The 23229-nt window shown below is 43.6% G+C and overlaps 1 protein-coding gene across 1 annotated transcript in view; it reads left to right on the top strand.

Moving 5' to 3' along the window:
* CORO2B (coronin 2B) overlaps window positions 1-23229 on the top strand; it is a 102858-nt gene that overhangs the window by 71272 nt on the left and 8357 nt on the right. Inside the window, exons 5-10 of the mRNA XM_073618272.1 lie at window positions 1060-1224; window positions 7080-7196; window positions 9930-10034; window positions 14915-15011; window positions 20518-20630; window positions 20734-20824. Of these exons, the coding sequence (XP_073474373.1) occupies window positions 1060-1224; window positions 7080-7196; window positions 9930-10034; window positions 14915-15011; window positions 20518-20630; window positions 20734-20824 (688 nt within the window). The remainder of the gene's footprint in view (window positions 1-1059; window positions 1225-7079; window positions 7197-9929; window positions 10035-14914; window positions 15012-20517; window positions 20631-20733; window positions 20825-23229) is intronic.

Here is a 23229-nt window from a genome sequence, read left to right as displayed (position 1 = left end):
TGCATCCTCATTGGCAGGGAGAAGAGCGAGTTGCAGGAAGGACTCCACTAGGACTCTCAGTTACTGAAAAAACAGACTGATTTCTCCGGTCCTTAGGACAGGAGTAACAGCCTGTAAATTCAAAGAGATGCCAGACCAGCACTGTCAATAGCAGGGGCAGGACAGCAAGAGGAGGCTGGGGAACCCCACAGTGGCAGAACACCAGGGCCCGGTGGCAAGACAACCTTTGCAACCCTGATAGTTCTCCCACTGCTTTGGACCCTTATATTTTCTTGGTATGCTGGTGACATATATCTCTTGTTTTCTGCCACCCTGGGGGGCCCCAATACAGTAGGAAGGGAACTCACTGCAGAACATGTGAAAGGGCCGTTGTGGGATCGTAGTAAAGGGCCCCGGGATATATATATATATTTGCATTTTATAGTTGCCCCCCTACTTTTGTCCCTGTCCCCCCATGTGCCCCCCTAAATATGAAAGCTGGAGACGCCACTGCCTGTCTGTGAGTTAGAGTGGAATGGTTCACACTAGAGTTGCCACCTCATCCCTTTAAACCTGAACACATTTGAATTACACAGGTTCTGAGGCTAATTAAATGCAGACAAGGCACCAAGTGAGTTTAATTACCACCTTAATCAGCCACAGAACCTGTGTAATTAATATGTTTACGAGTTTAAAGGGATGAGGTGGCAGCCATAGTTCACACCCATGTGCAAGCGTGAGTTGTCTGGCAACTGAGAGTGTTTGCTGAGCTCTTGCGGCATTTGCGGCACCCTAAAACAGACAGAAAACACTAAACCCTGGTATGGGGACTGGTATATTGGCGGTGAGCCATCATGTTGTTTTCATGATACCAGAACTGTGGACTGTTTGTATTTTTCTTTGATGAAGAAAACTTTTTATTTTGAAGAATCAGTAAAGATGGCTTGCTGGTGATCCCGAGTTTCCCATATCACACCATCTGATTGGGCATGGATTGTGAATTAGCAATGTGTATATATAATTATAACGGGCCACAGTGGTGGGGAAGATAACAGTATTAATGAAAACTTCCGTGTGCAGATACTGATCTGGAATCTGGATGATGGGGAAGCAGTAAAAATGATAGACTGTCACACGGATGTCATCCTATGCATGTCCTTCAACACGGACGGGAGTCTACTGGCCACCACCTGCAAAGATAAGAAGTTGCGTGTGCTGGAACCTCGCTCAGGGAGAGTGCTGCAGGTAATCAGTGAACATTCACATGGCTTTATTTATTTTATGATTTAACTTCCTCATCATGTATACAGGTTACTTCATGTCTTCCATCATCTTTTGTTTAGCATTGTAATTATTGGGGGAGATTTACTAAAACTGGTGCACACAGAATCTGGTGCAGCTGTGCATAGTAACCAATCAGACTCTAGGTTCTATTGTCAAAGCTTAAATGAACAAGCTGAAGTTAGAAGCTGATTGGTTACCATTCACAGTTGCACCAGATTCTGTGTGCACCAGTTTTTGCAAACAACCCCCCCCCATTGTGTGTTTATTTAAAGAAGAATTGCAGGCATGGATATTGTTACATAGTTACATTGGCCCAGCTTGGACCAATAACAGGGGTGTATCTACAGGGGTCGCAATTGCAACCCGGCCCCATGCTATAGGGCTGCAACCCCCCCATGTATGCCTGAATAGGAGGAGCGGTGGGGGCGGTTGCATATAAAGGAACTGATCTCTCCAATTTCCTTCTGCCGCCCCTGAATGCCTGCAGGAGGGAGAGGAGAAGAAGCAGGCATTCAACGGCTGCAGAAAGAGAATGGAGAGATTGGTTCCTTTATTGTTACATAGTTAGTCAGGTTGAAAAAAGACACAAGTCCATCTAGTTCAACGAAAAAAAAAATAAAAATAAAATAGTAATAATACAATCCCATATACACAAACCTATACCCACAGTTGATCCAGAGGAAGGCAAAAAAAACCCAGCAAAGCATGATCCAATTTACTACAGCAGGGGAAAAAATTCCTTCCTGATCCCCCGAGAGGCAATTGGCTATTCCCTGTATCAACCTTACCTATAACTGTCAGTACCCAGTTATATTATGTACATTTAAGAAATAATCCAGGCCTTTCTTATAGTAATATACTGAGCTGGCCAGAACCACCTCTGGAGGGAGTCTATTCCATATTTTCACAGCTCTTATGCCCCGTACACACGGTCGGACTTTGTTCGGACATTCCGACAACAAAATCCTAGGATTTTTTTCCGACGGATGTTGGCTCAAACTTGTCTTGCATACACATGGTCACACAAAGTTGTCGGAAAATCCGATCGTTCTAAACGCGGTGACGTAAAACATGTACGTCGGGACTATAAACGGGGCAGTGGCCAATAGCTTTCATCTCTTTATTTATTCTGAGCATGCCTGGCACTTTGTCCGTCGGATTTGTGTACACACGATCGGAATTTCCGACAACGGATTTTGTTGTCGGAAAATTTTATCTCCTGCTCTCCAACTTTGTGTGTCGGAAAATCCGATGGAAAATGTCCGATGGAGCCCACACACGGTCGGAATTTCCAACAACACGCTCCGATCGGACATTTTCCATCGGAAAATCCGACCGTGTGTACGGGGCATTACTGTGAAGAAACCTTTCCGTATTTGGAGATGAAATCTTTTTTCCTCTAAAAGTAAAGCCCCTTGTCCTCTGTGATGATCTTAGGGTGAATAACTCAGCACCAAGTTCACTATATGGACCCCTTATATATTTATACATGGTGATCATATCCCCCCTTATCTCCTCTTCTCAAGAGAGAATAAATTCAGTTCCTCTAATCTTTCCTCATAGCTGAGCTCCTCCATGCCTCTTATCAGTTTGGTTGCCCTTCTCTGCACTTTCTCCAGTTCCCCGATATCCTTTTTGAGAACTGGTGCCCAAAACTGAACTGCATATTCCAGATAAGGTCTTACTAATGATTTGTACAGGGGGGGCAAAATGATATCTCTCTCTGGAGTCCATACCTCTCTTAATACAAGAAAGGACTTTGCTCGCTTTGGAAACCGCAGCTTGGCATTGCATGTTATTATTGAGCTTATAATTCTACCAAAACCCCCAGATCCTTCTCCACTACGGATCCCCCCAGTTGTACTCCCCCAAGTATGTATGATGCATATTCTTAGCCCCCCCAAGTGCATAACTTTACATTTATCAACATTAAACCTCATTTGCCACACAGCTGCCCAATTAGACAGAGCATTGAGGTCGGCTTGTAAATTGGAGACATCCTGTAAGGACGTTATTCCACTGCATAGCTTGGTGTCATCTGCAAAGACTGAAATGGTATTTTTAATCTTAAACCCTTTATCATTTATAAAGATGTTAAAAAGTAAGGGTCCCAACACTGAACCTTGGGGTACACCACTGATAACCTTAGACCATTCAGAGTAAGAATCATTAACCACTACTCTCTGAATTCTGTCTTTTAGCCAATTTTCTATCCATTTACAAACCGATCTTTCCAAGCCTGTAGACTTTACCTTACACATGAGCCGTGTGTGGGGAACTGTATCGAACGAACACTTTTGCAAATTCCAAGTATACCACGTCCACAGCCACCCCTCTGTCCAAGGTTTCACTTACCTCCTCATAAAAAGAAATCAGGTTTGTTTGACAACTTCTGTCTTTCATAAATCCATGCTGTCTGTTGCTTAACCACTTCCTACCTGGCCTATAGCAAAATGACAGCCCAGCGGTGGTTCCCTTAACCCGACTGGACGTCATATGATGTCTTTCAGGAAAACCGCCGGTGCGCGCCGATCAGTGGTGCTGTGTGTCAGTCTGACACACCGCTACACTGTTCTCAGTAAAGAGCCTCTAACCAAAAAGTGCATTCTATGCATCCAAAAATATAGAAAATATACCAAATCAAATCATTATTCAACCAAAAAATAACGTCAAAGCAATAACTCCAAGGCCAATAAATAACATGTTATCTCCTCCGATTCCGCAACATGGCTGGTTGACGAACGGCCGTTCAGAAACTAACTGAAAATCGCTAAATGAAAAGCGCTAAATGAAAAGCGCAAAATGAAAAGCGTGAAATGAAAAGCGTGAATCAACACTCACCAAACTTCTACTAACACAAAATTAGCAGAAGGAGCCCAAAGGGTGGCACTTAAGAGCTGAAAAACCACGTAGTAGGTCACTACGTTCATAATTGTTGGCCAACATTTGTGTGACCGTGTGTATGCAAGACAAGTTTGAGCCAACACCCTTCCAAAATTTCACGGTTTTGTTGGCGGAAAGTCCGATCGTGTGTACGAGGCATGAAGTTAAGTTTTTTTATCTTTCCCGTATGTGTTTGTTGCTTACAGCTAACATCAAATGAAATCATTTTATGGTCACTGCTACCCAGATGTTCCCTTATATGAACATTGAAGAGGCGAAAAGTTGGGACTTTGAGTGAGACACGAGTCTTCATCCCTGTTCATACAGGAAACAGGAAGGTTGGGACTTTGAGTGAGGTGGGCAAATGAGGCCAGCGGGTCAGTTACCATAAAAAAACAAGCCATTTTATTTATACATAGTAACATAGTGACATAATAATGATCCCAATCTGTCATGTCATATACAGATACACCCTGATTGGTACATTGTAAACATTAATGACAAGCCCCTAAAACGAGTACAGGGCAAATGGTATAAAAGGTGAAACATCCATAAAATGCATAACATCACAAAGGTAAATTGGTAAAAAACTTTTTGATTTGTGGACCCAGTAAAAGGGAAAGTAATTGTTGGGTGCATGTCGCAAGGCCGACGCGTTTCGTGTATCAGAACACTCTTCAGGGGCAATTAAGCACCAATATCTAAAGACAAAAGAAAAAGGAAGGGTATTCTAGGTGGATGAAATACAATATGCATAGTGAGAAAAGGAACAAGGTAAATATGCATATAGGGGAGGCAGAAACGCCACTGCCCTAAATGGATACTCACATGCTGACGGGGTGTGAACTCCATGAGGTGCGCGGTCACAGGGCCACCAACTAGGTCAGGTCCGGGAGCTGAGGGAGGAGCTCAAAAGAGGGAGGAAAAAGGGCCAAGCACACACAGGAGTCCCCATTGAATGGTATGCCCATACTGTTGGTGGCTGCGGGTGGTGGTTCTGTAGTAATGGAAGTGCTATATGTAAGGTGAGGCCCCAAATGCTAGAGCCCCCATCCCTGACACACACATGGATGCCCATATGTTGTCCTCCTTACCTATAGGTGATGAGTGATGACCAACCGTGTCTAGCCCAGTGATGGATGTGCTGCCTGGAAACAGGCTAGCAAAAGGTCAGTGCCTTATATGTGTAGCCGGCCACCCCCCCAAGAGAGAAACTCCCCCCAACGTTACACAGTGTAGACACTGGAGCGAACGGAGGCCCCCTCCAGCGCAGCAGCAAATTGCCGCCCACAGCTGCAGGGATGGCCGTGGAGGGATGGGATCAGTGGCAGAGGGATGGATGGGATCAGTGTATGAAGGATGGTGGGAGGGATGCGATAAGGGGCAGAGGGATGTTGGGATGGATGGGATCAGTGGCAGAGGGATGTATGGGATCGGGGGCAGAGGGATAGTGGGAGGGATGGGATCAGTGGCAGAGGGATGGTGGTGGGGGTTGGATGAATGGGATCAGTGGCAGAGGGATGGTGGTGGGGGTGGGATGGATGGGATCAGTGGCAGAGGGATGGTGGGATGGATTGGATCAGTGGTAGAGGGATGGTGGGATGGATGGGATAAGTGTATGAGGGATAGTGGGATGGATGGTATCAGTGGCAGAGGGATGGTAGTGGAGGGATGGGATCAGTGGCAGAGGGATGGTGTGATGGATGGGATCAATGGCAGAGGGATGGTGGGATGGATGGAATCAGTGGCAAAGGGATGGTGGGATGAATGGGATCAGTGGCAGAGGGATGGTGGGATGCATGGGATCAGGGGCAGAGGGATGGTTGTGGAGGGATGGGATTAGTGGCAGAGGGATGGTAGTGGATGGATGGGATCAGTGGCAGAGGGATGGTAGTGGATGGATGGGATCAGTGGCAGAGGGATGGTGGGAGGGATGGGATTAGTGGCAGAGGGATGGTGGGATGGATGGGATCAGGGGCAGAGGGATGGTGGTGGAGGTGGTATGGATGGGATCAGTGGCAGAGGGATTGTGGGGTGGATGGGATCAGATGCAGAGGGATCGTGGGATGGATGGGATCAGTGGTGGTGGGATGGATGGGATAAGTGGCAGAGGGATGGTAGTGGAGGGATGGGATCAATGGCAGAGGGATGGTGGGATATATAGGATCAGGGGCAGAGGGATGGTGGGAGGGATGGGATCAGGGGCAGAGAGATGGTGGGATCAGTGACAGAGGGATGGTAGTGGATGGAGGAGATCAGGGGCAGAGGGATGGTGGGATGGATGGGATCAGGGGCAGAGGGATGGTGGGATGGATGGGATCAGGGACAGAGGGATGGGATCAGGGGCAGAGAGATGGTGGGATCAGTGACAGAGGTATGGTGGTGGGGGGGATGGGATCAGTGATACTGGCACTCACCTGCTCTCAGTGTCAGTCGATTCCCCCTCCTCCATACTTCATGTGTCTCTGTCTCTCTTCTCCCTTCCGGTGCCTCCAGTGATGCCTCTCCTGACATCGGGTCTCCTCGAGCTCCTCCCCTCCACTCTACTGGCTGTCAGCTCATCAGCTAACTTTCTGCTCCAGTGTCCATCTCTGTGGGCGGGAAAGGGGAGGGGGCTTTATCCACCAGGCAGGCTCTCCTCTGTGTTCTTCCTCCTCTGAGGTCATCAGAGATCAATTCAACCGACTCTCAGCATCGATGCAGAATCGTTAATGTTTGAATCGCGATGCACCGATGCTGCGATTATATTCAACACCCCTACTATCTGCTAGAATTAATGAAAATAGAACCAGTGACTACATTTCCAAATATCAAAGTATATATTAATGGTCATGTTTTGATAAAAATTTGCACCAAACTTACTAATGTTACTTATAATAAGACATGCCCTCTTTTGCACACTGACATAAGCATATGTTACTTTGTCTTTCTAGGCAGCAACCTGTAAAAACCACAAAATGACTCGAGTTGTTTTCCTGGGAAACATGAAGCGCCTACTTACAACAGGAGTCTCCAAGTGGAATACGAGGCAGATCGCATTGTGGGATCAGGTGAGAATGGCTGTTCTAATAGTCTGTGCAGCAAAGGGCATCTGACAAGTCTCCTATTAGGCTTCATCAGTGGGGACAAAAACCAAGGCCACACCCTGAACCAAATCGGACTAGAGGAAAGATCTCATGGGGATCTTCCTAGGATGAAATTTCCTAGCCTTGCACCATCGAAAGTAAGCCATACAGGTGCCATGGTCAATTTTTACGAGAAGTCGATTTTCTAGCCTTTTGGAGAGTAGGGATGATTGCGACTTGGGACCTGTGCTTCAGCAGCTGAGCCATTAAGACCAGCAACCGGGAAGCAGGGTAGTGGAGCAGTCCGTGGGACAGAGGAACAGGGGAACTGGGACAGAGGAACTGGATGGTCCAGAAGGGCCCACTGAGCGTCTGCCATGAGTTTGAGCATGGACTAAGAAGAGTCTGCCCAGGAATCTCCTTCAGGCCAGTTTCTTGCAGTTATAATCACCAGACGGCCCTCTCTCTCAATCCTTCAGAGCAAACAAGTGATGAGCTTTCGAGGTGGAACAACAGAGATGAGGCTGAACTGATCCTAAGGAGTCACCAGAGCAGCTGCTGTAAAAAGGTCCAAAGATCCTGGTTCTGGCAACAAACCTGTCCAGTTTGTTGTTAAACCTGGATACAAGAAGGTCTACGTCGAGCTTAAAAAAACCTCTGGCTAGAAAGACCATTCTCCCGCATCCAGATAATACCCAAAGATTGAAGCAGAGCTGGAACAGGTGCAAGAGCCTTGGCGCAGGCCCGAGGTGCCCTGGACAGACCAAAGGGAAAGGCAGTTAACTGGTAATGTTGCATGCGCACAGCAAAAAGCGGATAGCATTGTTCTGGTGGGAAAATGGGAACATGTAAGTAGGCGAATCTGAGGTCCACAGAGGGTAGAAGGGCCCCCGGGTTGCAGAGAGGCAATCGGATTGATTTACTAACGGCAGATAGACTGTGCACTTTGCAAGTGCAGTTTCACTTTATTTCCCCCAGAGCTTTGTTAATGTGGTGAGACTTGCTATAGAGGTATATGCTTTGTTCATATTTCATGTCTGAGGTTTACAACCACTTAGAAAAGAAAGACTTTAATGTGATATTAAAGACTCGTTTTGTTTTGTTTTTTTTGTTGTTTAAAAATAACAAACATGTTATACTTACCTGCTCTGTGTTGTAGTTTTGCAGCCCAGATCCTCCTCTTCTCAGAGCCCTCGCCAGTGCTCCTGGCCCCTCCCTCCAGCCGAGTGCCCCCCCCCCCCACAGCAAGCAGCTTGGTATGGGGGCACCCAAGCCGAGCCGCTGCTCTGTGTGCCCATTCAGACATGGAGCTACGGCTCAGCCCCGCCCTCTTTTTCTCCTTGTTGGCTCACTGAATTTGATTGACAGCAGCGGGAGCCAATAGTGCCCACTGCTGTGTGTATCAGCCTCAGCCAATCAGAAGGGAGAGCTCCGGGCAAGCCGAGGTTCTCGTGCAACATTGCTGGATCGAGACTGGGCTCAGGTGAGTAGATTTTTTTATCTTAACCACTTAAGGACCGGAGGGATTTGCCCCTTATTGACCAGGCCATTTTTTGAGATACAGCACCGCATCGCTTTAACTGACACTTGCGCGGTCGTGCGACGTTGCACCCAAATAAAATCAATGTCCTTTTTCCCCCAGAAATAGAGCTTTCTTTTGGTGGTATTTGATCACCTCTGCGGTTTTTATTGTTTGCGCTATAAACAAAAAAAGAGCGACAATTTTGAAAAAATAAAAAAAAACTAGTATTTTTTTACTTTTTGCTATAATACATATCTAAATAATTTTATATATATATATATATATATATATATATATATATATATATATATATATATATAAATTTAGGCCAATATGTATTCTTCTACATATTTTTGGTAAAAAAAAAAAAAAAAAATCACAATAAGTGTATATTAATTGGTTTGCCCAAAAGTTATAGTGTCTACAAAACAGGGGATGGATTTATGGCATTTTTATTATTAACTTTTATTTTACTAGTAATGGCAGCAATCTACGATTGTTGGCGGGACTGCAACATTGCAGCGGACAGATCAGACACATTTGACACTTTTTTTGGGACCAGTGACATTTATACAGCGATCAGAGCTAAAAATAGCCACTGATTTCTATATAAATGTCACTGGCAGGGAAGGGGTTAACGCTAGGGGGGCGATCAAGGGGTTAAGTGTTCCCTAGGGAGGTGTTTCTAACTGTGGGGGGGAGGGGACTGACTGGAAGAGGAGAGAGAGATCGCTGTTCCTAATCACTAGGAAGAGGCAGATCTCTCTCTACTCCTCTGTCAGAACCGAGGATCTGTATGTTTACATTGACAGATCCCTGTTCTGTCTCTTTGTGGAGCGATCACGGGTGGCCAGCGGACATCGCAGCCGCCGACCATGCGCATTGGTCTTCGGCGTCGCGCCACGCCCTTACGCACCTCCTATTCAATTTAAAGCGGCCGACGTACAATGACGAAGATTCGCACAGGGGAGCCAACCGGCCGCTTTACAACTGCGGCAAATGGTCCTTAAGTGGTTAATGCATAGAATTCATTAAAATTAAAAAAAAATCCTTCTGCCTTTACAACCACTTTAATAACACTTTTAAACAAAAAAAAAAAAGTAATACTGTCATTTTCAGCCCAATATTGTAATAAATGACTAGAAATGAAAATCTGCTTTACAGCGACATCTCTATATTGTGAAATGTGTCCACAGGAGGATTTGTCCATGCCGCTGATCGAAGAGGAGATCGATGGGCTCTCAGGGATGCTCTTCCCGTTCTATGATATGGACACACACATGCTGTACCTGGCTGGAAAGGTATGGGGGTACTCCCATCTGTACAACCACACCCCTTTCATTATATGTACTTCTCACCCATGTCACCTAGCTGTACGCTGCATTTACAGAGATCGTTAGTCAGGATGTTAAAGCAATATTAAAACCAAAAAAGAATTATATCGCAGCCTACTAATCCTTAGATGTGATGGCTGCATTTGTTGTCTTTTTTAGGCTTTTTTTCCTTCATTTTCAACAGGTGATCCTGCCAGCAAGTTAGTATTTTTTCCACTTCCTTTAACCAATTGACCTCCGGAAGATTTACTCCCCCCCCCTTCATGACCAGGTCATTTTTTGCGATACGGCACTGCATTACTTTAACTGACAATTATGCGGTCGTGCGACGCTGTGGGGGCAGTTGGCAACTGGTTAATGTTGTGTAATAGATTTTTAATGGCACATAATAAAGTTGTTTTTATGGTACTCAGTTTCTCTTCTATATGTCCACATAAAGTCCACAACTACATATTTGTTCATAGTTGCACGCACCCTAAGGATACTTTCACACTGAGGCATTTTAGCGCAAAAAATAACGCCTCTCATGGCTCCCCAGTGTGAAAGCCCCAGTGCTTTATCACTGGGGCGGTGCGCTTGCGTGACGGGAAAAAAAATCCTGCAAGCAGCATGTTTGGGGTGGTGTGGGAGCGGTGTATACAGCTCCTCCACCGCTCCTCCACCACCCTTCCACCGCTCCTCCACTGCTCCGCTCCTCCACCGCTCCGCTCCTCCACCGCCCCGCTCCTCCACCGCCCCGCTCCTCCACCGCTCCGCTCCTTCACCGCTCCACCACCCCGCTCCTCCACCGCCCCGCTCCTTCACCCCCCCGCTCCTCCACCGCTCCTGCACCGCCCCTCCACCGCTCCGCTCCTCCACTGCTCCACCACCGCCCCTCCTCCACCCAGCTCCTCCAAAGCCTCGCTCCTCCACCGCCCCTCCACCCCCCCGCTCCTTCACCGCTCCTCCACTGCTCCTCCACCGCCCCTCCTCCGCCCCGCTCTTCCACCACTCCTCTACCGCCCCTTCAGCACTCCTACACCGCCCCTCCACCGCTCCTCCACCGCCCCTCCACCCCCCCGCTCCTTCACCGCTCCTCCACTGCTCCTCCACCGCCCCTCCTCCGCCCCGCTCTTCCACCGCTCCTCTACCGCCCTTCCAGCACTCCTCCACCGCCTCTCCACCGCTCCTCCACCGCCCTTCCAGCACTCCTCCACCGTCCCGCTCCTCCACCACCCTTCCACCGCCCCTCCACCGCTCCTCCACCGCCCCTCCACCGCTCCTCCACCGCTCCTCCACCGCCCCTCCAGCACTCCTACACTGCCCCTCCAGCACTCCTACATTGCCCCTCCAGCACTCCTACACCGCCCCGCTCCTCCACTAAGAAAAACTTTTATTTTTTTTTTCAAATTTTCAGTCTTTAGTCTTTTTTTTTTTCTTAGGAAAAAAATAAAAAAACCCAGAAGTGATTAAATACCACCAGAAGAAATCTCTATTTGTGTGAAGAAGATGATAAAAATTTCACATGGTTACAGTGTAGCACGACCGCGCAATTGTCATTCAAAGTGCGACATCGCTGAAAGCTGAAAAAATGGCCTGGGCAGGAAGGGGGTGTAAGTGCCCGGTATTGAAGTAGTTAAAAATGAAGGGAAAAAAGGCCTAAAAAAGAAAACGAATGCATCCACCACATCTAATGATTGGTAAGCTGCAAAATAGTTAACTTTTGGTTTTAGGGTTTAATACTACTTTAAAACTGATATAGTCAGTTTAACTACATTCATATATATATATGTACTGTATATATCTGTAGAAAATAATTGTTCTTTCCAATTAACCACTTGAACTCCGGAAGGTTTACTCCCCCCCCTTCATGACCAGGCCATTTTTTTGCGATACGGCACTGCGTTACATTAACTGACAACTGCGCAGAACCCAAATAACATTTTTGTCTTTTCTTCCCCCACAAATAGAGCTTTCTTTTGGTGGTATTTGATCACCTCTGCGGTTTTTTGGGGGGGGGCGGGGTTTGTGCTATAAACCAAAAAAGACCCGACAATTTTGAAAAAAATAAAAACAAAAAACACTTTCTGCTATAAAACATATCCAATAAAAGAAATATTAAAAAATCAAATTTCTTCATCAGTTTAGGCCGATATGTATTTTGCTACATATTTTTGGTAAAAAAATCCCAATAAGCGTATATTGATTGGTTTGCGCAAAAGTTATAGCGTCTACAAACTATGGGATGTTTTTTTAAATTTTATTTATTATTTTACAAGTAATGGCGGCGATCAGCGCCTCATAGCGGGACTGTGAAATTGCGGCGGACAAATCGGACACTAACTGACACCTTAGACACTTTGTGGGGAACAGTGACACTAATACAGTGATCAGTGCTAAAAATTTGCACTGTCACTGTACTAATGACACTGGGGAGGAGTTAAATATCAGGGGCGATCAAAGGGTTAACTGTGTGCCTAGCCAGTGCTTGCTCACTGTGGGGGAGGAGCTCTGACTAGGGGAAGGCAAAGATCCGTGTTCCTGCTTTGCAGAAATACAGGATGAAAGCCTTCGCCGCTGAGAGAACGACAATCTGCCTAGTTTACATAGACAGACCGCCATTCTCCTTGTGTCCTGTGTAATCGGCGGAGATCGAGTCCGCTGGGCTCCCGCTGTGTGTGATCACAGCAGGAGAGGGGCGCCGGGGTCGCGCGCCTCCAGACCCAGAAGTGTCAGATCATGTACTAGGTAGGTAATCTGGCACAGAACAGCCCCACCCTGCCGCAGTGTATGTACGCTGGGCGGCCCGCAAGTGGTTAGAAAGTGATCTTTTCAATCTGTTCATTGTTTATTCTTTATTGGACCTCTTGCACACTGCAGCTTAAAAAAGCTCAGTACAGCTTCTTTTTTTTTTTTTACTGAACACAAATACTGAACCCATTAATTGTAATGTGCCTGTGCACACAGGCGAGTAAACAGGCGCCATGCATTATTGAGTTAAAAATAAAAAGAGAAAAATCTGCATTTTTGGTCAGTAATTTACGCCTCATGTCCATTTGCATATTGTGCAGAACGAGAACGCGAGAACAAATTTGCGCAAAAATGCGCGTAAATACAGTGTCATGTTACAACCAAAAACGTAAATGTATTTTATTGGGATTTTATGTGATAGACCAACACAAAGTGGCACATAATTGTGAAGTGGAAGGAAAATGATAAATGGTTTTCAAATTTTTTTACAAATAAATATGTGAAAAGTGTGGGGGGGCATTTGTAAGGCGCCCCCCGGAGTCAATACTTTGTAGAACCGCCTTTCTCTGCAATTACAGCTGGAAGTCTTTTTGGGGATGTCTCTACCAGCTTTGCACATCTAGAGAGGACATTTTTGCCCATTCTTCTATGGGAAATATCTCAAGCTCTGTCAGATTGGATGGAGAGCGTCTGTGAACAGTAATTTTCATGTCTTATCACAGATTCTCAATGTGATTTAGGTCTGGACTGTGACTGGGCCATTCTAACACATGAATATGCTTTGATCTAAACCATTCCATTGTAGCTCTGGCTGTATGTTTCGGGTCGTTGTCCTGCTGGAAGGTGAACCTCCGCCCCAGTCTCAAGTCTTTTGCAGACTCTAACAGGTTTTCTTCTAAGATTGCCCTGTATTTGGCTCCATCCATCTTCCCATCAACTCTGACCAGCTTCCATGTCCCTGCTGAAGAAAAGCATCTCCACAACATGATGCTGCCACCACCATGATTCACAGTGAGGATGATGTGTTCAGGGTGATGTGCAGTGTTAGTTTTCCGCCACACAAAGCATTTTACTTTTAGCCCAAAAAGTTGAATTTTGGTCTCATCTGACCAGAGCACCTTCTTCCACATGTTTGCTGTGTCCTCCACATGACTTCTCACAAACTACAAACAGGACTTCTTATGACTTTCTTTCACCAATGTCTTTCTTCTTGTCACTCTTCCATAAAGGGCAGATTTGTGGAGAACACGACTAATAGTTGTCCTGTGGACAGATTCTCCCACCTGAGCTGTGGATCTCTGCAGCTCCTCCAGAGTTACCATGGACCTCTTGGCTCTTCTCTGATGAATGCTCTCCTTGCCCGGCCGGTCAGTTTAGGTGGACGGCCATGTCTTGGTAGGTTTGCAGTTGTGCCATACTCTTTCCATTTTCAGATGATGGATTGAACAGAGCTCTGTGAGATGTTCAAAGCTTGGGATATTTATTTATAACCTGACCCTGCTTTACACTTCTCCATGACTTTATCCCTGACCTGTCTGGTGTGTTCCTTGGCCTTCATGATGCTGTTTGTTCACAGAACACCTGTATTTATACTGAGATTAAATTACACACAGGTGGACTCTATATACTAATCAGGTGACTTCTGAAGGCAATTGGTTCTACTAGATTTTTTGGGGGGTATCGGAGTAAAGGGGGCTGAATACAAATGCCCCCCCACACACACACTTTTCCCATATTTATTTGTAAAAAAAAAAAATGTTGAAAGCTATTTATCATTTTCCTTCCACTTCACAATTATATGTCACTTTGTGTTGGTCTATCACATAAAATCCCAATAAAATACATTTACGTTTTTGGTTGTAACATGACAAAATGTGGAAAATTTTAAGGTGTATGAATACTTTTTCAAGGCACTATACGTGCCAAAAAAAAACCCACCTGAATTGACGTCTGAAAAAGTAGATGCTCAAACAGGAGTATCATGTGCAAGAGGCCCAACCATGAATGTAAATTTTTAGATGTATGTTTTTGGGACATAGTATCCAAATACTTAATCAAAATGATGAACTTTACTTTTCATTTGTTTTGTATTCCTTAATCTATTCCTACTATGTAAGGGAGACGGGAACATCCGATACTATGAAATCACAGTGGAAAAGCCATTCCTGACCTATCTCATGGAATTCCGATCAGCGGCTCCCCAGAAAGGACTCGGTAAGATGTGGAGAATTCAGTAGACATGCGCAATGACAAAAAATGTGTTCGTTTTTGTTTCATCCCTTTTTTTCGCTTTTTTCGGAAATTCGAAAATTCGGAAATTTGGAAATTCCAGAAATCTGAAAATTCGGATCTTCACATTTCTGAATTTCCAAATTTCGGATTTTTTAATTTTCGAATTTCCGAATTTCCAAATTTTTGGAATTTTCGAAAGTTCAGAAATTCAAAAGTTCGAAAATCCGAACATTTGAAAATCTGAAAAAAAAAGAAAAATCAGTAAAATTCTAAATAATAACTAACTAATAATAACTAACTATTAAATTATAAGTATTGGAATTTCCTTTCAAATTTGGCTGTTTGTGAACGTAACGGATACAAATTTATCTGAAGTTACAAATTATCCAAAATAACGAATGCCGCATCTAAACAAATGGAATGGAACAAATTAATACTAAATAATATTATTAAAAAGGTTTTATTATCATTATTGTTATTTATTTTTTATTATTATTAGATCGTTACGTTCCATTCGTTCAGATACGGCATTCGTTATTTCAGATAATTCGTAATTACGGATAAATTCATACTCGTTACGTTCACTAACAGCCAAATTTGAAAGGTAATTCCAATACCTATAGTGTAATAGTTATTATTGGTTAGTTATTATTTCAGATTTTCGAGTTTTCTAATTTCATTCTTCAGAATTTTCAAATTCTCATTCTTATTTTCTAGAATTTTCAAATTTCCAAATGTTTGAGTTTTCAAATTTCCGAAATTTCCAATTTCGGAAATTTTAAATTTCGGAAATTTTGAATTTCCAAAATTTTTAATTTCCGAACTTCCGAAATTCCAATTTCCAAAATTTCAAATTTCGGATTTCCAAAACTTCCAATTTCCGAAATTTAGAATTTCTGAAATTTCGAATTTTCCAATTTACTAAATTCCGAATTTTTGAAATTTGAGAATTCGTAAATTCTCAATTCGTAAATTTGAAATTTCAGAAATTAAAAAAATTCGGAAATTTCAGGAATTAACAAATTTGTCAAAATTCGTTAAAAAATGAATTCGGAACTAAACGAATTGCACATGTCTAGAATTCAGTTTCAGACAACAAAACCCCATTCTAAAGGGATAAAAGGGCTCATTCAGGCTGGTGGTTGAGGGGCGGTAAACCCCCCGTGGTTGAGCTTAGACATGTGCTGTTTGTTTCGTTCTGAATCGAAATTCGGAGGAAATTTTCGTTATTTGGAGATTTTAGCAACATCTAAATTTCTGAATTACAATAGTAACTAAATTAAATGAATCTGAAATAACAAATCTAATAGCGTCTGAAGTTCCAATCAAAAACAAAATTGAATTTGAAAAAAAAATTTGAAATATAAACACATTGCTGACTATTTCTGATTTCCTTTAAAAGATATGTGTATTAGTGTTAGAATATTAGCTGCCTTCCTAAATTAGAAAAGAATAGAAAAAAATAGAATAGATTTGAATAGAATAGAATAAAATAGAAAGAATATAGCCAACTTCCGAATTTCAAAAAGAATAGAAAAGTAGAGAACAGAGTAAAACAGAACAGAATAGAGAATAAAATAATAGAATAAAATAGAATAGAAAATAAAGGTATACATATTTTTAGTAAAAAAAAAAAAAAAAAAAAAATCGCAATAAACGTATATTAATTGGTTTATTAGTAATGGCGGCGATCTGCGATTTTTAGCGGTACTGCGACATTGTGGTGGACACATCGGACACTTTTGACACTTTTTTGGGACCAGTGACATTTATACAACGATCAGTGCTATAAAAATGCACTGATTACTGTGTAAATGTCACTGGCAGGGAAGGGGTTAAACACTAGGGGGCGATCAAGGGGTTAACTGTGTTCCCTCAGTGTGTGTTCTAACTGTGGGGGGATGGGAGTGACTAGGAGAGGAGACATATCGTTTTCCTAAAATTATGTTTCCTCTTCCCTGACAACACAGGGATTTGGGTGTGTTTACATACCCAAATCCCTGTGCTGGCGCTCGTGAACGCGATCGCGCATGGCCCGCGGGGATCGTGCCTGCCGGCCACGCGCATCAGGTTTCCCGCTGTGCATCGGGCGCGATCTGCCCGCCGGGACCCGCCGGTCGGTCAGGAGTGGCAGAACGGCGGTCTGCCTATGTAAACAAGGCAGATCGCCATTCTGTCAGACAGGAATGTGCTGATCCTGTGTTCCCGCTAAGCAGGGACACAGATCTTTACCTTCCCACAGTCAAAGCACCTCCCCCACAGTTAGAAATCACTCCCAGGGAACACATTTAACACTTTGATCGCCCCCTGATGTTAACCCCTTACCTGCCAGTGTCATTAGTACAGTGACAGTGCATATTTTTTAGCACTGATCACTGTATTAGTGTCACTGGTCCCCAAATAGTGTCAAACGCGTCACTTAGTGTCCAATTTGTCCGCCGCAATATCGCAGTCCCGCTATAAGTCGCTGTTTGCTGCCATTACTAGTAAAAAATAAATAAAAATTATCCCATAGTTTGTAGACACGATAACTTTTGCGCAAATCAATCAATATACACTTATTGGAATTTTTTAACAAAAATATGTAGCAGAATACATACTGGCCTAAATTGATGAAGAGATTAGATTTTTTTTTTTTTTTTTACATTTTTTTATTGGATATGTTTTATTGCAGAAAGTAAAAAAAATATTTTTTTTTTTTTCCAAAATTGTCGGTCTTTTTTTGTTTATAGCGCAAAAAATAAAAACCGCAGAGGTGATCAAATACCACCAAAAGAAAACTCTATTTGTGGGGGAAAAAAAGGGGCATCAATGTTATTTGGGTACAGCGTCGCACGACCGCGCAATTGTCAGTTAGAATAAAATCCGTAACACAATAAATGGCCTGGTCATGAGGGGGGGGGGAAGGACCTTCCGGAGCTGAAGTGGTTTAAAAAATAAACTACCTGTTTTTCCCCCTTCTTTTTTTTTTTAATAAGTGATCACATTCCCTCTGTTCTCAGCTACATAAGAGCTGGTGGGGGTAGGAGAAGCAGCAGTACACTGAGCTTCCCAGTCAATGGCTGTGCAGAGGGGGGAGGGGAGGGGGCGTGTCAGGACAAGTCCATAGCTCCCAACTGTCCCTGATTTAGTACAATGTCCCTCTGTCCCTCTTTTCTCCTCATTTGTCCCTCATTTTGGTCTGATCCATATAGTTGTATATAAAATGCACTTTGCTAAATCTTTCATCCAAATTCTAAATTGCTAAATATATTCTAAGAGATAATATTAAGAAATATTATTGGTAAAAAAAGCACTTGTGGGTTTTATTAACCTTTTTTTTTGGTTATGTCCCCTTTAAGGGGCGTGACAGGGGGCGTGTCCTATGCCTACATATGTTTGCTATTAGGTGTTCCTCATTCCCATCTCAAAATGTTGGGAGGTATGCAAGTCTGACCATTGGAGGAGAGCAGGCTGAGTTCCCAGCATAGCTAGAAAACTGACCATGCTGTGCTTTCATGCTTAGTGTGGTCAGATTAAAAAAAGAATAGGAAAGCAGAAGGACTGGAAGGACTCCAGGGATTTCACAGGAAGCAATAAAAAGAGAACAGGAGATTTTTCATACAAGCACACGGTACAGCAGCCACATATCAGGGATAGCACACGCTTTTAGACCCCTTTCACACTGAGGCGATTTTAGCGCTAGAAACAGCCTCAAAATAACGCCTGAAAACCGCCTCGCATTCATTTCAGTGAGACTTTTCCCACTAGGGGGCGGTGCGCTTGCGGGACGTTAGGAAAAGTCCTGCAAGCCGCATCTTTGGAGCGGTTTGGGAGCGCTGTAAAAAAAAAAAAAAGCCCCCTAAACTAGTGCTGTAAAAACGCTCTAACGTCAAAAAAAACGCTTAAAAACGCATGATACGCCAATAAATGCTCAGAAACGCGGCTCACCAGCATATTTTTTTAAGTTTTTGATCCATTGAAAAAAAAAAAAGAAAAAAGCTAAAAAACGCTAACGCTGAACTTTGAAAAACTAGTGCTGTAAAAACGCTCTAACGTCAAAAAAAGCCTAAAAACGCCTGATAAACGCCAATAAACGATCAGAAATGCGCCTCACCAGCCATTTTTTTAACGTTTTTGATCCATTGGAAAAAAAAAGAAAAAGAAAAAAGCTAAAAGGCGCTAATGCTGAAAAATGCTAAAAGACGCTAAAAAACGCTTTTGCAAAAACTTTGAAAAGCTAGTGCTGTAAAAACGCTCCAACGTCAAAAAACGCCTGATAGCCGCCAATAAACGCTCAGAAACACGGCTTACCAGCATTTTTTTTTTTAGTTTTTGTTCTATTGGGAAAAAAAAGACCGCTAAAAAGGCTAAAGAGCACTTTTGCAAAAACCTTGAAAAACTAGTGCTGTAAAAACGCTCTAATGTCAAAAAACGCCTGATGAATGCCAATAAACGCTCAGAAACATGGCTCACCAGCATTTTTTTATAGTTTTTTGATCCATTGAAAAAAAAAAGAAAAGAAAAAAGCTAAAAAAAACCCAAAACGCTGAAAAATGCTAAAAGACGCTAAAAAATGCTTTTGCGACAACTTTGAAAAACTCACTGCACAGATACTGCCGTTTTTATAATGTTATTATAACGTCCAGCGTGCATGAGGCCGGCAACTCCAATTTCGTGAAGAAAAAATAGCAAATTTAAAAAAAAAAAAAAAATACAAATACAATCGCTACACAAGTCACATTGTAATTGAATGTTATTAAAAATTACCTTTCCTTCTCAATCGGCAGCCGCTGTAATTTTCGCTACATACAGCGCTCCCAAAACACCCCGCCCATTGAAATGAATGGGCAGCGCTTCCAAAGCGCCTGAAAAGCGATGCAACACGGGCGTTTTTAACCCCTTCTTTGGCCGAAAAGCGCCGCAAAAAAAAAAACAGCGGCACTTTAGCGCGGTAAAAAACGGCTGGCGCTGCAGTGTGAAAGAGGTCTAAAACAGGAGGTGGGGACAGAGGGAGATACAAAATCACACAAATAAACAAGTCACAGTGACCCAAAACTACCACTAGATGTCAGCAAACTACAAAAACAAACACCAACCCGATACAGTTCAACACAGCACAGAAAAAAAAAAAAAATACAGTGGAACCTGTGGAGCCGTTTGGAAATACTCGGAAGCACTCAGAAATACTCCGTTCCTGAGTGTTTCCGAGCCTTTCCAAATTCAGCTGAGCTGGTCTGGGTATTTCCGAGGCTCTCCGGCGCCCCCCCCCACCTCTGGCCACATGCGGTATTGCATGCAATAGAAGTCAATGCGGAACTAATTATCTTCGTTTCCATTGACTTCTATGGGGAAACTCGCTTTGATATGCGAGTGCTTTGGATCACAAGCATTCTCCTGGAACGGATTATGCTCGTAATCCGAGGTTCCGCTGTATGTGTCACAGAACACCGTTCCATAACTTCTTATGCCCCTCTGATCTTCTTGTGCCTCCTTCTGTTTTCTATAGGAGTGATGCCAAAGCACGGGTTGGATGTGTCGGCATGTGAGATATTTCGCTTTTACAAGCTCATCACCCTAAAGAATCTCATAGAGCCAATATCTATGATCGTTCCACGAAAGGTGAGTCCCTCGGCGGGCACCTACCCGTACGGCACGTGGCTCCGCACCCTTCTGGAGATGGGAGGAGGACTTGGAAGGATAACACAAGTTTTCTTTGTTGCAGTCAGAAACCTACCAGGAGGATATTTACCCGATGACCCCGGGTACCGAGCCAGCCATGGGCGCTAAAGAGTGGCTAAGTGGCATCAACAAAGGTAAAAGATGTGGATTCATGGAGGATACGTAAAAGGGCTCGTTCACACTAATGGTCGGGGAGGGGGGGGTTAAATTTTGTAGTTGAGCTGCCGTTTCTTCCCCCCCACCACCCAATTGCTCCCCCTTTAGCTGCAGAGGGAGTGGCCAAGGGCATACATAGGCTGCTCCATGGCCACGGCAGGAATTATACCCCTCCCATCACTTTCAGCGGGGTGGTAGTGTGGATTTCTCTTCATAGAGTCCAAAAGCTCAATGTGGAAGCAGTTTATCCCTCCCAGTGTTCCCTACCCCTCCCACTTCCCTCCCATTGTCACCGGGACCGAGGGTGAAAAAAAAAATTAAAAAAATTCTCAAGAGCTATTCATCCCGCGAAGCTGCATGCACATTCGTTCTACGCAAATGTTTTCAGGCTATTTCCCTCTCCAGGTTGGATGTTCTCTAATCCTAAGAATCGTATGAATCAGGACAGTACTGAATAATGGCCACAAGATGGCGCTGATAATCATAGTAAATAAGTTTTTTTTCCATGATCTTCAGTTTCATTTAGTGACCTTATTCGCTTCAGCCCCGGAAGGATTTACACCCCTTCCTGACCAGAGCAGATACGGCACTGCGATACAGCACTGCGTCGCTTTAACTGACAATTGCGCAAAAATGTCAGAATGTCCGCCCCAATATCACAGTCCTGCTATAATAGTAGCTGATTGCCGCCATTACTAGTAAAATAAATAAAAATCTCACATAGACAAAATTGGTTTGCGCAGAAAACTATCAATATACACTTTATTGGGATTTTTTTTTTACCAAAAAATATGTAGCAGAAGACATATTGGCCTAAATTGATGAAGAAATTAGGAGGAGCGATCGCGGGTGGCCGGCCACATGCGTCGGCTCCTACGTCGCTTCCTATATACCCCTTTAACGGATTCAGCCCCGGAAGATTTGGTTGCTCAATGACCGGGCCATTTTTTTTGCGATTCGGCACTGCGTCGCTTTAACTGACAATTGCGCGGTCGTTGAGACATGGCACCCAAACAAAATTGACGTCTTTTTTTTCCCCCCACGAATTCTTTTGGTGGTATTTGATCATCTCTGCGGTTTTTATTTTTTGCGCTATAAACAAAAATAGAGTGACAATTTTGAAAAAAAAAAAAAAAAGCAATATTTTTTACTATAATAAATATCTCCCAAAAATATATATAAAAAAACAAATTTCTTTCTCAGTTTAGGCCGATACGTATTCTTCTACATATTTTTGGTAAAAAAAATTGCAGTAAGTGTATATTGATTGGTTTGCGCAAAAGTTATAGCGTCTACAAAATAGAGGATAGATTTATGGCATTTTTATGATTGATTTTTTTTTATTAGTAATGGCGGTGATCTGCGATTTTTATCGGGACTGCGACATTATGGCAGACACATCGGACACTTTTGACACTATTTTGGGACTATTGTCATTTATACAGCGATCAGTGCTATAAAAATGCACTGATTACTGTGTAAATGACACTGGCAGGGAAGAGGTTAAACACTAGGGGGCGATCAAGGGGTTAAGTGTGTCCTAGGGAGTGATTCTAACTGTATAGGGGGAGGGGCTACCTGGGACATGACAGCGATCACTGGGAGTAGTGGATCCCTGTCATGTTGCTAGGCAGAACAGGGAAATGCCTTGTGTACCCCGTTCTGCTGCTCCGTGTCACGATGGCGGGCCCCCGGCCACGCCGCGCGCCCCTGTGAACGCGAACCGGCATGTTATCCTGCTGGACGTCAAATGACGCCCATTCAGGATAACAGAACCACTTCCCGGTCGTCAATCTGCTATAGGCTGTGCGGGAAGTGGTTAAAGTGTGTTTTTTCCAAAAAAAATTGCGTTTGAGAGACCACTGCGCAAATACATAAATATTGCAACAAACGCTGTTTGGGGGTTCTAAGTAATTTTCTAGCACAAAATACTGATTTTAACTTGTAAGCAACAAGTGTCAGAAAAAGGTTTAGTCTAAAGTTTCAGTGGTTCAACTTCCCTCATTTACAGGCCAAAGTTCATTCTTTTGATCTAAATTTAAGGACGAAATGTTACAATGTTTCTCCTTATCTATGTTGTCATAAACTTGGCAGGCTGCCTGTTTTTTTTTTTTATTTATTTAGACAGCTGTCAGAAGTGAGCAGAGAACTCTGCAAGGAATCGTGAAAATGCTTTGTTAGGATCGCGAGGGGGGGGGGGGGGGGGGGGGGAATCGCAATCTGATTCTTTAACGATTAATTGTGCAGCTCTAGCATCTACAAACTATGGGATGGATTTGTGAAATTTTTATTTACTAGTATTGGCTAGTAAAATATGCACTGTCACTGTACTAATGACACTTGGCTGGGAAGGGGGTTAACATCAGGGGCTATCAAATGGTAA

Source organism: Aquarana catesbeiana, linkage group LG03 (assembly GCF_042186555.1).
Source record: "Aquarana catesbeiana isolate 2022-GZ linkage group LG03, ASM4218655v1, whole genome shotgun sequence".
Lineage (NCBI taxonomy): Eukaryota > Metazoa > Chordata > Amphibia > Anura > Ranidae > Aquarana > Aquarana catesbeiana.
The sequence above is the reverse complement of the archived record's forward strand: the minus strand, read 5'-3'. Positions and strand labels throughout refer to the sequence as shown.